At 40.1% G+C, this 15,537-nt stretch overlaps 1 protein-coding gene across 2 annotated transcripts; it reads right to left on the bottom strand.

The window, feature by feature from the left end:
• Positions 1-11,554: 11,554 nt before the first annotated feature.
• Positions 11,555-14,974, bottom strand: LOC143850881 (sugar transport protein 7-like). 2 transcript variants are annotated; one of them, XM_077360158.1, is made up of 5 exons: positions 14,946-14,974; positions 14,563-14,714; positions 13,100-13,419; positions 12,344-12,970; positions 11,555-12,249 (listed from the first exon to the last, which is right to left on the bottom strand). In XM_077360158.1, the coding sequence occupies exons 2-5, from the start codon at positions 14,705-14,707 to the stop codon at positions 11,764-11,766; spliced, it is 1,578 nt and encodes a 525-aa protein (XP_077216273.1). In that variant the 5' UTR covers positions 14,708-14,714; positions 14,946-14,974; the 3' UTR covers positions 11,555-11,763. The 2 variants fall into 2 exon arrangements, with proteins under 2 accessions (XP_077216273.1, XP_077216274.1); XM_077360159.1 differs by lacking the exon at positions 14,946-14,974 and adding an exon at positions 14,795-14,921.
• Positions 14,975-15,537: the final 563 nt, after the last annotated feature.

The raw sequence follows: 15,537 nt of genomic DNA, 5'->3' as shown, positions 1-15,537 counted from the left end.
TCTCCTTTTGTCTCTAGCTTCAATGGCGTGGAGATTTTCCCAACGGTGGAAGGCTTCTTTTGAAGTTTCTTCATAATGTCATTTCCCACGTAAGACAACACGGTGACAGTGCAACCCACAAACTCGAGGAATGAGCATCCTAGTTGAGCGAGCTGAATTGCAGTGATATTTTATGGAGGGACGACCGTGAAAGACAGTCCACTTTTTGATATTTTGATCCAACCATCTACTTTTATGCTCTAGAGGAGATTGTTATTTATGCATCTAAAATCCCTAAAGAATAGATTGATGGCCTATAAGGGTTAGATTTAAAAAAGAAATCTTTCTTCTATGAATAACTGTGTGCATTCAAATATACATGATCATGGGAGTGTATTGAGATTTGAAAAAAAAATAAAAAATAAAAAATAAAAATATATATATATATATATACCTCCACGTTTAGTATTCTAACATTGGTATAATAAAGAACATGACTACTTCCCCATTGTTAGGGGGGTTCCACGTGAAAGCCAAAATAGTCCCACATCAGAAAAGTGTAACGATGTGGATGGGCTTATAAGGGAATGTGTTCCCTCCCCTTAAAAGCTAGCTTTTGAGGGCGAGTTCTACCCGGGTCCCAATAGTGTACCATTGTCTTGGAGCGTGCTTCAACACATACAAACCCTTCTTCAACCTGCAAATTAACCATGTGCTCTTTGCACTTTACATGAAACCCTTCTGGCTGTTCCATGTAGATTTCTTCATTCAAGTCTCCATGCAAGAAAGCTGTCTTGACATCTAGTTGTTCAACTTCTGGCTGACCAGGCGGACAATGGTGTTACGAATATGGCGGTGGCGGTAACAGATGGACAGAGCGAAGAGTTTGGAGACTTTCGCACAGTCTCCACAGGTAATCACACTTCTTCTCATGACGAGTGGATTTTAGATTCAGGGTGTTTTGTTCATTTATGCTCTCGGAGGGAATATTTTGATACATTCCAGGAGACAAGGGCGGGTGCAGTGTCCTTGGGTGACGGGTCTACTTGTGACATCACGGGAATTAGAACGGTGAAGATCAAAATGTTTGATGGAGTGGTCCCAAAGATACGGAAGAATCTAGTATCTCTTGGCCGGTTGAACTCCAGGGGTTGCAGGATTTCAGCTGCAGGTGGAGCCATGAAAATCACACACGGTTGTATGGTTCTGATGAAATGAGAGAAGTGTGGTGGATATATATCGTCTGGGTCGGGACACAATGACTAGTGTTCCTAAGATCTCGATGTCTAGTTGGAAACAAGGTAATTGTGTGCGCACACGTAGGGTCTGTTTCGCTTGGTGCAGAGACGGATATCCAAGTTGCAGACGATGGTGGGAGGATGACAGTACCTGTGTTGGGGAGGATGGATCGAGATCTCTCTCCAAGGATGACTGAATGAGTCAATGGGTTGGCAGCTACACATGTGCATTGGCCGTGTTAATCGAATCAGGAGTCGTCAGAACCAAGATGATTCAAGAGTGTGTAGCTGGTACTTTGGAAGGCCAATGGTAATTTGCGACGATGTGGCGACAACAACGAAAAATCTTCAGGTGGCTGGAAAACAAGCCAAGGTGGAGATTGTTGTGGAAAGTTGCCTTGTTTTCCACGCCACTTGCTTGGTGGTGGGAAACATGTTAAAGAAAGTTGTTATTTTGGATTTAATCCATTATAATCCTTGTATATTATTTTTCTCATAGTGGAAGATTGTGTTTCTCGCCTGTGGAGTAGGCTTGGCCGAACCACGTAAAATCTTAATGTTCGTCTTGTGGCTTGATATCAGCCCATTATAAGTATCTGTCATTTTCACCATTGCTTTCTTCACAAAAAATTAATCCCATTTTGAAGTATAAAATAAAGAGAGGAATGGAATTATCAAAACAAATAAACAATGTATCTCGGTATCTTTTAACCCGGAATATTCTTTCTAGCATCCTAAAATCACTTGATATAACAGTTTTTTCATACTTTCAAAACTCTAATGTGATCCTAACTTTTCCTTATTAAAACAGTTGTATTATTTTATGGGAATGAGATCAGCACTCTAATGTTTTGATAATTTCGCTGCACTTCCTTGTCTTTTAGTATTTAAAGGGCTTGTGAGAGCTTTTTGGGAACTGTAATAACCTTTTGGCAGCCCTTTAAATACTAAAAGACAAGAAAGTGGAGCGAAAATATCAAAACATTGGAGGGCTGATATCATTTCCCTAATACACCCCACCAAAAACTAAAATGGTAGCTTGGCAATCGTCACTTTTATGAACACTTTGTGATTGCCTGTTGATAGTTTTTTAGAATTGTAATAGCGTGTATAATCAGCTAACTAAATAATAATTAATAAGTAAAGGAATTACATTCTTAAAGCAAGGGATTTAGATATTTCTATGATTTTTGCTTTGTTCTTTTGCTCGTAGCGACTTGACGGAATCGGGTCGTTACACTTCCATAGGGTGATCTTAACCCTCCGATCTATGGAGGAACTGTACATTATAAAAACTTCTATAGACCAAAGGGTTAGGGTCATCTTACGAAAGTTATTTTTAGGGCAATAACCTATTTGAGTTGTGGCCCGCCAAATAGACAGTTTGGATCATCCTATGGTGTGGTCCGGACCGTACTTTTTGAAAAATATAGGTTTATATGTGATGTTGCTCAAATTCAATCGAGTGTTCGAACGATCTTGATTTTGTCGGGTCTCGCCTTCTGCTTGGTTCTGACAGTAGTTGGAGAGAGAGAGAGAGAGAGAGAGAGAGAGAGAGAGAGAGAGAGATCCCCTTGACCTGCGACATGTGCTCACAGATAAAAGGTTAAGGACCGCATGGAGTAGGAACTCCGGGGAACCCTTCGATATTCAAGTCAAACGGAGACACCATAATGAGAGTAGAACACCATAGAGAGAGAGAGAGAGAGAGAGAGAGAGAGAGTAGCCGCTAGGCAGACTGGGTGAACATGCGCACTTGAAGGGTGGTTTTTGGGTGTTGTGCTCTGGTTGTTGTGGTTTGGAGATATAAGAGAAGGCTGTCTCGGAAGCAAGTATGGAAGCCCTTAGGAAAAGGTCAAAGAGCCAAAAGCCTTGGACTAGAGTAGAGGTTCCCTTTTGCAGACGGAGTTTTGTGTTCATAGGCGCGATGTGACAATGACATGACACTGTGATGATCACTGGAGATGCTGGTCACACGTGTATGGTTCTGAGGACTGATGTGACAAGACATTGACTTTGTGTCGTCTCAGGTGGTGACAGTTTGGTGGCTGGCAGGTGCAAGATCTAAGATCTTGTACGATGGGTTAGGGGTGTGGGGTGTGGATCTCATACAGCCATTGGTAATGACAATGTTGAAGAGTGACGACATGTTGTGCAGTCTCCTACAGTGTTGGAAATGATTCCAGATGTGGTAACACGATTAAGGGGAAGCCTCATGAGGCGCTACTCGGGTGAAGGTAAATGGGTGTGAATTATCCTCCGGGGGTGCGAATTTATCATTGCCCTTTAGATACGCATAACAGTTGTAACTTGTGTAGAAAGATACGTAACTAGAGAGTAGAGATGTATGGAAATGATTTCACAGCACCACAGAATCATTTTGTTATGGGCGCGGTTCTAGCCTGTCTGTTCTTTTTTAATTGGCTTGTGGGAGTTATTCTCTCAAAAAAGTGATAATTGGTTCGAATGGAAGCTTTCTTTAATAAATATTAAAGAGGGGGTAGGAGAAGAGAACACGCCACGGCCTCGAGGTGAGCGACACAAAAGTCGGTTTCCTGGAACCAACTCCGAAGTCGGTTTTGTAAACGTGGCAGTCAGAGATACGTCACGTCAGTCTTACGTATAAGCGCGTCTTGGGGTTTCCATGCCAGCTGTAACCTATATTCACGAGGTCCATGGGTTGTCCTACCCTTTCTATAAACCGACTTTCCTTTTCTTTGAATTACGAATTTACCATCCACTTTTGGAGACTGTTATCATTCGCCTCTCTATTGTATCTGTGAATGTCACTACTCTTTTCCAATGGAACAAAACCTGTAATAGCAAGGGGAACCAGGGGTGTGGAATATCAATTAGAGGGTTGTGGAGCAACTTTCAAGTTAAAAAAAATACCAAAGGGGTGTTCGTTTTACTTGATTCTAATTTAGGATTTGATTTCCTAGGTAATTTCTCGGAAAGCCATTTGGTGGCCATTCTCTCGTGCAAAAATCAACTGAGAAACGGAAATTGCCTAGCAAATCCCATTATCCCTTATGCGCCCTACTTTTAACGTGATTTTGCCACAATTCAAGTTAAAAGGGGGCCCATAATCCTACGAGGGGTGAAAAAACCATCTCCCTTAACCCAAGTTACACAAGATATAAAAGGAATAATAATTGCAAAAAGCAAGGTGGTTTTTTGTGTAATATGAGAGTCTTAGAGGGTGCAATTATCAAGCTGGTGGATAATTACGAACATGAGTGGTTACTGTCCACGTCATAGGTGGTATTCAAAAGACGGTTTTCACGCCTCACGAAGCGACCTCTATCTTGCCCTATAAAAACGAGTTCCCCCTCTTCTAAGAATCTCATTAGCAAATTATTTTCCCTTCTTATCCTTCAATCTTTGTGAGGCCATGGGAACCGAAATACTTCATGCCCAAGACTGTCTTAAAGATCGTTTTCCTTCCGATGTGTTCCGATCCACGATGCCTTCAAAAACCAGCCGAAACTCTCCCGGTAACCAATCACGTTCCGGCCGGAAAAAGCGATGTGTTCCGGTTGGATCTGCCGGAAAAGAGAACGGAGATCCCGCCGATCCATTCCCGACGGTCGCGAAGTTTCCCGTCAGTAACCTAGTCATGGGAAAAGTCACGATATTGAAACGCGGAGAGGAGTTGAAAAACCCGAAGAAACTTGATCAAGAGAAGAAAACAAAAATCAAGGGAAAAATCGACGATGAAGAAAAGAAGGCAAAAATCAACGAAGAAAATAAGGAAATTTTTGGCGATGATGAGGATTCGGATATTATTTTGACGGATCGGTTAGGACCGGATCCAGAAATGGTCCGGAAGGGGATCCGAGTAACAGATCTGAAATCTGTTGCAGGGCTATATGCTGGATCTGCCTATTTCTCCTCTCCATCTCCAAGTTCTCTGCCTTTACCGTCTTTTTTCTCAAAAAAGGGGGCTTTGAGCAAGGTCGGAAACAATGATCTTGCTTCGAAGGATCTGAGGCGTTTGTTGCGTCTGGATCTGCCCTAATTTCAACTCTGCTTGATGCTAATTGGCCTGGATATACAGTAATTTTGGGGATCTATAAGGAATTCACAAATGCTCTGTAAGCCGTTGGATATCTGTCACTACTTCACTCTCGGATTCTCCTTCTCCCTATCTTCCTATATTTTTTCAAGAGGATGATTAGGAAAGAAAAACAAGGAAACGCTTGAGGTGAAGAGATGCGATGTATAATCTTTGCTGGTTTGTAAGGCTTAGGTGATGTAGTCTTTAAATTTGCCTGTGATTTTAGGTTAAAAGCTAGGGTTAGGGTTATACTACATATGTAGGGTTAGTGTTTCATTACATATGTAAATAGTTGGCGCTTTTTGCCGTTGCTTGACAGATGACTCCATTGGATGTGATCAGGAGATGTAGGTTGTTAGATTTAAGGATTTAGATTTTATAGGTGTGCTGCTTGTAATCTCCCTCGCAGTCCGAGAGCTGTGGGTGGGCTAATGTCAATTTTTTTGTTTTTTTTTTTGAAGTTTCTTTTGTGGTCTTTGTTTCTTCCTTGTTGGTGTAGCTCAAGCAGGTGTTGTAATTCAACTTCAGTTTAATGTCAATGGTATTACAGTGTGTCTCCTTTTTTTGTTGTTAAATCCCCTTTGTTTTCTACTGCAATTGCCCGAAAGTGTACATAATGTTATGATGTTTGATAATGTCTACGTTGTATTTTGATTATGTTAAGCACAAACGCATAAACCTCAAAAAAATAGAATGATTTCCTGTGTCTCCTATGGCATTTTTAGGCTGGATTTCGTATTCCTTTTGCCTTCCACGTCTCCCAGCTTCTTCTCTCCCACTATTTATTATAACCATCATTCTATCCCCGTGCTTCCGTGTGAAGGAAGGGGATCATGGCATCATCAGGCAGTGCAAGATTGCTGTTGATGACTTTGATGCAATGTTTCATTCCAGCTCTATCATCTGGTGGCAGTGGGAAGAAAGCATATTCACAGCAACATAAGGTCAGTTTGTAGATATTCAAGTACAGCTAGAAGCAATTAATTTTTGGCTTTGCTTTCACTTTTGTAGGCATATCATGGAATTTTTTGGTCATTTGGATTGCTGAATTTCTATAAGGGTAATCCTACGAACTACTTTAATCCTACACGAAACGACCAAAATGTTTCCATTTCCTTCTCCATTGAAACACATATTGAAACCAAAAGGCATACCAATCTAAAACTGCAATTAGATTTGTGGTGTACTATACCAAGGTTGCCAGAGCTGGAATCGAAACGGGAATCGAAGAATCCTGCTCAAAGTTGCCGTGGGAATCGAAAGCGGGAATCGAAGGCTCCCAGGGAAGAATCCTGCTTCATTATACTATACTACTATGTAATACATAACTATATTTTTATGAATTGCATGTGAAATGTGGTGTATATATATATTATGTATAAGGATTGTATTAATTAGTTGAGGAATGTGATATGCACTGAATTATCAGACATGCACGACTATCCATGCCACTAGGTGTTCAGTTTTGTTAAACCATTATGGGTGTTTGTTTTTTCTTGTGATGTTTCTTCGCTCTTATTATCATCCGACCATAATTTGCATATGTTTCCATACTTTTCAATGATTTTGTATGATTTCCTCCAAAATTTCTATATAACGTTTTGGTTGCCGGGTTTTTTTTCCTGGGATTTATGTGGGAGACAAAAGAGGGGACAAGCATTAATTAGAGAAAGATATTATTATGAGTGGAGAGAGAGGGTAGAGAGAGAAAGAGAGACCACCATTTTCAAGACAAGATTTTGCTGATGTCACTAAGAAAAAGCTGATGTCACCACTAAATATTCTCCCACATAAATCCTAGCAAAAAAAAAACCAGCAACCAAACGGAAGAGTGCCATCACCTGAGACCTAGAACCCCAAACAATAGAAGCAGCACACCCAAACACAGCGAACACGCGATGGATGAAATGTGATTGCTCCTACGAAGCACACATCTATTTCCTACGGAAAAACTAATCAATTTTAGCACATCCTAGTCTAGCAGAAACTTATGATCTAAAGGGATTGATTGACTTCCATTTCCTCCGAAGTACACCTTTTATGCCTCCCTAACAAGGGATTTGGAAAATGATGGCCCTGTGAGAGACCTTGTAGCTCTGACTCCAACACGTGATCGTCCTTGTCCATTAAAGAGGGAAAAGCCTACTCTAATGCATCTGAAAGCTTAGAATCCTTCTTGATTATGATTATGTCAGGTCTTAGGAATACCCATCCTCGTACCACTTTTCCTGCCACCTGCTCATAATGGCACTGAAACCTCAGCCTCACAGTCCCTTACACTAACTAAACTAAAAGAGTGCAGAATCCATGGTCACAGAGGATGAGGTCCTAACCCAAAACCTTATGTATATCCCACCCTTTCTCTGAACCTAAACGTTGTACCCGAAACAAAGTTCATGTAAACTTGACTTCCATGTTCTCGAACCTTCGTTTGTACCCAACTCCCAATGAGTGTCCATTTGGACACTCATCAACAAGGGGAATGGCATGAGCTAATGTTTTCTAGAGTATTTAGTGGCTTCCAGTCTATTGTGTTTTCTTGGTATTATGACTCTTTTCCTAAATCGCCAACTATCATTGCTTTGTACTAGAGACAGTGCCATCTCTCTTAGAATTCATATGATCTACTAAAGTGGATCTGTTTTGTCTATATAAGGAAATCAGATCCTGGTTCGGGGAGTCTTGCTCAGCGTTCGGTTCTTCATAAGAATTGAATGACTTCTCTCTTCTTCATTGATCTGGGAGAAACGGAACCGTCTACGAGTTGGGGAGCTAGACATCAAGGTTGTGTCTTGATAAGGATAACGAAGCTGATACGCCGGAGTTGTCAAATCATAACTAGTTTCTCATGTGGGCATCGTATGGTCAGCAGCAGAGTGTCTTGATAAGGATAACATTATAGTTTAGGGAAGAAACTGCTCTAAGTGGGCGAGCCTGAGCTTGAATCTTATGTCCGTGTGGTTGTTTAAAAGACTACTCCCCCACCACCATCATCTATTTTCTAGCTATTAATTCTGTCCATAGAGCTGCTTTCGCCTGAAAATTTCATACCCACTTCCTATTAGAGCATTGTTATGAAGATGATGCACCCAAGCGCAAGCCACGGCTTTGTTGGAATTCTTTATCTTTTTAGCTACTTAAGAATTCTGAACAAAGTTGTTTGTGTCTATAATCTCTGACTTTCAGTGCTCTGCAATATACAATATTTCCAAAAAGCTCTCCGTATCCAATTAAAAAAGAAAAGACAAAGGTGAGTTAGTCTCTTTATGAAAACATGTAGTGCCAATATCAGTAGCCTATTTCAATATGCTTTAAAAAACGTTTCTTTTTAACTGTTCCCTGGAAAAAAACTGTCTTTACATAGTTTGTACTCAACTAGTTTCTTCTCATGCTACCAAACAACTGCTGACTTCATCTCGTGGATCATTTGATAAGAGGAATTACTCTCCTAAATTCCTAGTGACAACTACTGCTCTGCAGAATTTATTAATATTCTAAATAATCAGGATATATAGTATAAATTAGGCACTAGCATTGATTAAGAAGCATATGGAATAGTTGTCATCCACAAACACTCACTCGGGCTAGTTTTACATTGACAAAAAACAAGGTCACATGTCTTTTCATATTGGTCTAGGAATCTTGAAACAGAAGGCTGGATCTGAATGATTTGGATATGCATGGAGCATTCATGGTCTAAAGAAAGTTGCAGACAATAACTTATAAGTAAAAACATTCGAAATAAATAATCAGGAATTACACACTGATTTTGAACTTCCTCACGACAATATGTCAATACATTGACCCCACTACTTGATTTGTCGTTCTTGGAATTGTAAAATTGCAGCGGAATTATCATAATACATTCTCAGTAACTTGTCGACTATCAACAAGATAAAATCCTGAGACAAAATTCCGCGACTTCAAGGCATAGTACAAGGCCTTAAAGTACACAATAAACTCCGTACTTAAGGTGGAAGCAACTGAGTGTCAATTTGACATTCTTCCACGATTTAGGACTTTCTGCAAAATATATTAGAGCAGAACTCCAGGTGTTCCGACAATAGTCGGAATTAGATTAACCAATCACACTAGGGTCAAGGATTATTCAATATATAAAAAACCGGGCCGAACCTGCTGCTGTAACCGAATTGGACTCGATCCGGCCATGTTTTGATCTGGTTTGGTCAAGCCAGCCCAAAATTCTGATAACCATTCAAGCCGGTCAGTTTTTGAACTAAACCATGAAACAATTTAGTAGTAATATTAGACTCTAATTTAATAAATTTATGTTATTGCAACTTAGAAGGTAAAAAGTTTCAACCTTAATTTCCTATAAACTTTTTAAAAACAATTAGTATTATAATAAGGGAATTGCTAGCATCATCGCACAAGGCATTTCGCGGCTGGTCTATCGCATGTCACACAACCCACCTCGTGAATGGAGACAAAAGCTATTGTCTTCACTCATGAGGTGGCTCGTCTATCGCATGTCACACAACCCACCTTGTGAATGGAGACAAAAGCTGTTGTCTTCACTCGTGAGGTGGCTCGTCTGACATGACCACCCGCGAAATGCCTTGCGATGGATCCAAGCAAATCTCTTATAATAATAGTATTTTTATAATTTATTAGTTGTTTAAAGGCCAAAAAAATAGAAATCTAGAATCAAGATTCTTTAAAATCTAAAATCAGAAGGCAAAATAAATTAAATGGGAACTCAAGGGTCGGTATATTGTTCGTTTCCATACAAGTCATGGAGGATGTTTTTTGTTAGTTTTCAGAGAAGTTAGGGCTTGCGACTTACCAGTTAGACAAAGGCTAGAGAGAAGAAACATTACGAAACTTCCAATTCCCAAGAATCCAACTCTTAAATCTAATGTTCTCTCTCCATCTTTACCTAAACTCCCAAAGTTTCAAATCCAAGATTGCAAACCGTTCTCTCATCCTCCCTCTCTAGAGGTGTGCGGTTTAGTAACTTCAGTTATTATACTTGCTTTTTTTTTATCATCACTTTTTTTTTTCTTTTTCCTTTTTCGCTCTTATCTTTATTTTTTTTGTACTTTTTGGTTTTTAACTTTTAAATTAATGTATTAATAACATCGCAGATCCACCTTGGTTGGACCGCTTTGGACTGAACTGGGACCTTTTCTGGATGACTGAATTGGGACCTTTTTTGGTTTGATCGTTGTTCCGGTTTTTAGAACATTGGTTAGAATTCTTCTGATGTTTCTTGGGATGATAATAAAGTAAAAAAAAAAGGGAAATGATATCTGCGCCAAGGTGTTTCGATAAACAAGCGCTCCACTTGTTTGTCGGGTAGTTTTTAAAGGGTTAAAGAGCTTTTTGAGAACCGTAATATCCTCTGAAATCCCTTTAAATACTACACGACAAACAAGTGAAGCGTTTTTTTATTGAAACACCTTGGCGCACGTTTTTTTTAAAAAAAAAATAATAATAACCATGATAAAAGAGGTTTATGTAATTTACTTTCTTGGCATTTTGTAAATATATTTTACCAATTTTAGAAAAAGATAAAATAGGTTTAAAAGACTTTGGTGTCTGGATTATTAAAAAGAGTCATAGTTACCTTAAAAAAAAAAACTGAAAAAAATCTTGAATTATTATAAAAGTGGAATTCTAGCCATTTATGCACTTTTGTTCTGTGGCTTAGATTATATTACCTCCATGTGTCTGGAAAACATGCAACCACTTTGGACCTTTTGTGCCCTTTGTGTTTCTATGCAGCTTACTAGTCATAATGCCCTCCTATTCTCTTATGCTTCCCCCCCTAATCCCTGGTAATTTCTTTTCTTTACTAGGTACGCTATTTATTTTTTCAAAAAAAAAATATTTTTCAAAAAAAATTAACACTATTTGGAAAATGACCTAAGCTACTATAATTTGATAGTTGGAAGATCTTCTGTGTCGTGAATGAATTTCAGCCCCATGTGTGGGGGACATTGCTTTTCATTTTGCTACAATAATTTAATAATAATATAAAAAAATCAGTGCCGCCTTATTCCCACGATTTTCATTTCTATTAGGGCCCGATTATGATTTGGATTTCTCACATTTGATGCCCATTTTGTGTTGTGATTTGGATCCGGATCAAATCCTTAGATTTCCAAATCAGCAACTGACAGTGAAAAAAACAGATTTCCAAATATGCTGTGGAAATAAGTAATTGGAAATCCACTCGAAGTTTCCTTCGCCCTCTCCTCAACCTCTCCCGTCCAGTAGGAAGTACCCCCTTCCCTCTCTGTCTCCCACAATATGAGCTGGCGGATCTATTCATTTTGTATTCAAAACTCAATTCCAAATCCAAATACAAAATATGAGGTATCCAAATGGGCCTTTAGATCCTTCTATAATTTTGCATTATCAGTTGTTTTTTATTATACATATAGAATGAATCGAGTTTGAAGGGAAATCGGCCGACTGTGTTGCTAATGTGAAGACTGCTGCCACCCTTGATGTCAATAGTCAAAGTGCTGGAATATTATCTGTTGATCCCAATTCTGGTAACTTGTTGCCTGCAGTACCCTCGTCAAACTCTTCAAGTGGTGGCATGATTTTCCTCCAGAACCAGTGTTTTCTCCAGAGCAGTATCATCTCTTCAATTGGGACTCCCTTAGTCTCAGGCAGGAAGATGTACACAAAGATGGTCATGATAGTAATCCATCCCGCAAAGAAGAGGAAGATCCCAAATTTGAAGGAGCAGAGCAGTGAAAGGAAAGACTGCGCAATTACAAAAGTGAAGAACAGGTTGACAGATACTGTTATGCTCTGCCCTGCAGATCTGGTTTCCAATGGAAATATCTCGCTTGGTACGGTCCACCCAAGTGGCCCCCATGACCATCCAAAAGCCGCCACAAACAAGCAGAAGACAATGACTACCAATATGGAGAACCCTTTGGAGAGCTCCTGATCATTGCCAAATTTTAGACCAAGTATTATGGCTACTGCTATCTGTTTAGGACCAAAAAAGAGAAAAATCATAGGTATTATTCTATTTGATGAAAGAGAAGATTCAGTAAAATGCAAGGGTTTTTGAATCATTTACCTGGCATGCAATCATCTGTATTCCACCACCAATCAGTAGAATTCGCCGACCCCATTTGTCAACAGTTGCGATTGAAACAAGTGTGGACAGAGCAAGAACTGCTCCAGTCATAACAGAAGAGTAGAGAGAAGCATTTCCGCCGAATCCCATGCTTTGGAACAGAACTGGAGCATAGAAGAGTATAGAGTTTATGCCTGTTAGTATTTGGAATGTTGGCATGAAAATTGCTATCACCAACTGTGGTCGGTTCCTCAATTCCAGGATGTTTCTAAATGGATGTTTAATCGAGTTTGCCAACTCGCTCGCTTCGATCATATCTTGGAGCTCTGCATTTACATTATGGGTGCCTCGGATTTTCTCGAGTACTCTCCTTCCTTCATCTCCTTTTCCCTGTTCGATGAGGCTGTTGGGGGTCTCTGGAAGGAGGAATCCTCCTATTGTCATCAACAGAGCAGGGAGTGCAGCTAGACCCAGAGAGAGGCGCCATCCCCATGGCTTGATCTTCTCTGTTCTGTAATTGATCATGTTTGCTGAGAAGATCCCGAGGGTTGTTGCCAGCTGGAACATCATGTTCAGGCCGCCTCGGAGATGGGCCGGTGCCATCTCTGATAAATACAGAGGGACGGCCTTTCGACATGCCAGAAATGTGTAAGAATTTTGAATATTCAAGTAAATGATGGCAACAGCACATCTCTTGTATCTCACAGATTTTTAATGGTAATCAGGTGAAAAGAAGAGATTGAGAAGAAATAATACCTGGTTTCCAAAACCAATCCCAACACCCAGCATGATTCGACCTAAGATCAGCATCCCTAAGTTCGCTGCACTGGCATTGAGAACAGCTCCAATGAGGAAACTGATTCCTCCACAAGTAATACTAGCTCGGCGTCCATACTTTCTGGTTACGGTTGAGGCTCCTATGGATGCAACCAAGCCCGCGAGATACAGTGAAGAAGTAAATGCAGAGAGCCCTTGATTGTTATACTCGCAATAATGGATCTTGGTTTGATTGTTCTTTTTCCTGTAAACTACTGGGAAAAATTTCTCGAGGAAAGGATCCATGGAGGTGACTCCCCCTGTAAAATTCAAAAAATAAAAAATAAAAAATAAAAAAATTTGTGTTAAATTATAAATGATTAAATAACACCAACTCTAACAGCTTAAGCTTTTGGAGTTAGGGGTGTAAACGAGCCGAGCCGAGCCTCGTTAAGCTCAAAAGCTCGGCTCGGGCTCGAACCAGGCTCGGGCTTGGTCAGGCTCGGCCAGGCTCGCAAGCCGCTCGCGAGCCTTACCGAGCTCGGGTTATATTAAGGTCACACCCCTCATCTTCCCTGGACAGCCCTATCTAGCGTAATTTGACTACTTTTTTTACACTATGGTGGTGGTCCAAGTAACAAATGGGGTCCAAAAATGAAGTGACATATTTTGCCTCCCCCTTTCACTCCCTAGACAACCCTTTTAGTGTATATATTAATATATAATATATATATATATATATATTTAAATATATTAAATTCTTAACGAGCCTTAACGAGCCGAGCCTATCCTAAATCGGGCTCGGCTCGTTAAGCTTAACGAGCCTGGCGAGCCGGCTCGGCTTGGCTCGGCTCGTTAAGGATTCGAGCCGAGTTCGAGCGAGCTTCCGAGCCCGAGCCAAAATTGACACCCTTATTCGGAGTAATTGGTTGTTTCACATGGTATCAGCTATTGACTGACGGCAGATCCTGAGTTCAAAACCCAACACCAACTCTAACAGCTTAAGCTTTTAGATTAATTGGTTGTTTCACATGGTATCAGCTATTGCCTCATGGCTGGTCCTGGGTTCAAAACCCAATAACTCCTTGATATTAAAAATCCACTTGTGCAGCCAACCCAAAAAAAGAGGCGCCACAACGGTGCTCCTATTCATAAACGAATGTTTTTAACGGAAGTTCTTACTCCCGTTGGACCATTTGTATCTATATGCATCATGATCCTGATTTATGGATCTCTGTTCTAGAAATAAGAGGATGTATGACTCTTTGTCAAATTAGATAAATATTGATTGATCGTATATTTGATTGTAGCAAGATGATTCAGAATATCATTTCCTATTTGATGGTGTTGAAGTATAAGTGATTAAATAACACAACTCTAACAGCTTAAGCTTTTGGAGTAATTGGTTGTTTCACAACTAGAATCAATGTCAGAAAGAAGATGAAAAATTGAGATCGAGATACCTGAAATTCCAATGTCATAACCGAAAATTGACCCGCCTATGGCGGCAACCAGGCAAGCCATGACCACAAATACAGTGACTCTTCCTTCATATTGTTGTGCTCTTTCTTTGGCTACACCAGTCGGACCGAAAGACCCACCCGCCATTTTCAGACTTCAAATCCAACAAACCCCAGAAATTAGAGAAGTTGTTGAAGTAGAAATCAAAGCAAGAGGAAAAATAAAGAAGAAAACCAGAAAGCAAAGAGAGAAAGCTGTTCTTCTTCTCTCGTAAATGTATCTTGAAGCCAAGCCGAACTCAAGGACGTTGACTCCAACCTAACTCTCAGGATGAGAACAGTCTTTTTGCTTGTGGATATACCTAATGTTTACTCTGAAAACCCACCTGTGGTGATTTTCATTTGGTTGATCACTTCCCGCAATGAAATATTCATATTTTAAACACAACCATCTCTCCAAATTTTATTTTTATAGAGGTTGGGGGTAAGGGTGTCAATTTTGGCTTGTGCTCGGAAGCTCGCTCCAGCTCGGCTCGAATCCTTAACGAGCTGAGCCGAACCGGCTTGCCGGGCTCGTTAAGCTTAACAAGCTGAGCCTGAGCTAGGCCGGGCTCGGCTCGTTAAGGATTTAATATATTTAAATATATATATATATATATATATATATATATATATATATATGAGAGAACATTTCCTACACACTTGTGTAGGTAAGTTACCTACACACTAGCTTAAAATACAGTGGGGGCCCACATTGTTTGGGTGATCCAAACCATTCATTTGAATGGTCCTCACATAGATAGGGTGTCCACAAAAAATCAGATCCATAAGATCATCCCAACCATTCAAACTATGGAGGCAAAAAATGGACTAATTTGTGAAGGTTTATACACGTCCATTTTACCTCCACAAATCGTAGGGTTGGGATGATCCTATGGATCTGATTTTTTGTGGACACCCTATCTATGTGAGGACCAT

This window comes from Tasmannia lanceolata, unplaced genomic scaffold (assembly GCF_043159265.1).
Source record: "Tasmannia lanceolata isolate RefF3 unplaced genomic scaffold, GAP_Taslan_0.1 ptg000018l, whole genome shotgun sequence".
Taxonomy (NCBI): domain Eukaryota; kingdom Viridiplantae; phylum Streptophyta; class Magnoliopsida; order Canellales; family Winteraceae; genus Tasmannia; species Tasmannia lanceolata.
This window is presented reverse-complemented; position numbering and strand designations above follow the sequence as displayed.

What these genes read in the sequence shown, in the direction of transcription:
- LOC143850881 (XM_077360158.1), bottom strand. Translation starts at nt 14,707, where the DNA reads ATGGCGGGTGGGTCTTTCGGTCCGACTGGTGTAGCCAAAGAAAGAGCA. An exon ending in TTATGACATTGGAATTTCAG is followed by an intron (nt 13,420 to 14,562) that starts GTATCTCGATCT and finishes TGAATTTTACAG; the next exon opens with GGGGAGTCACCTCCATGGAT. An exon ending in GGATTGGTTTTGGAAACCAG is followed by an intron (nt 12,971 to 13,099) that starts GTATTATTTCTT and finishes GCATGTCGAAAG; the next exon opens with GCCGTCCCTCTGTATTTATC.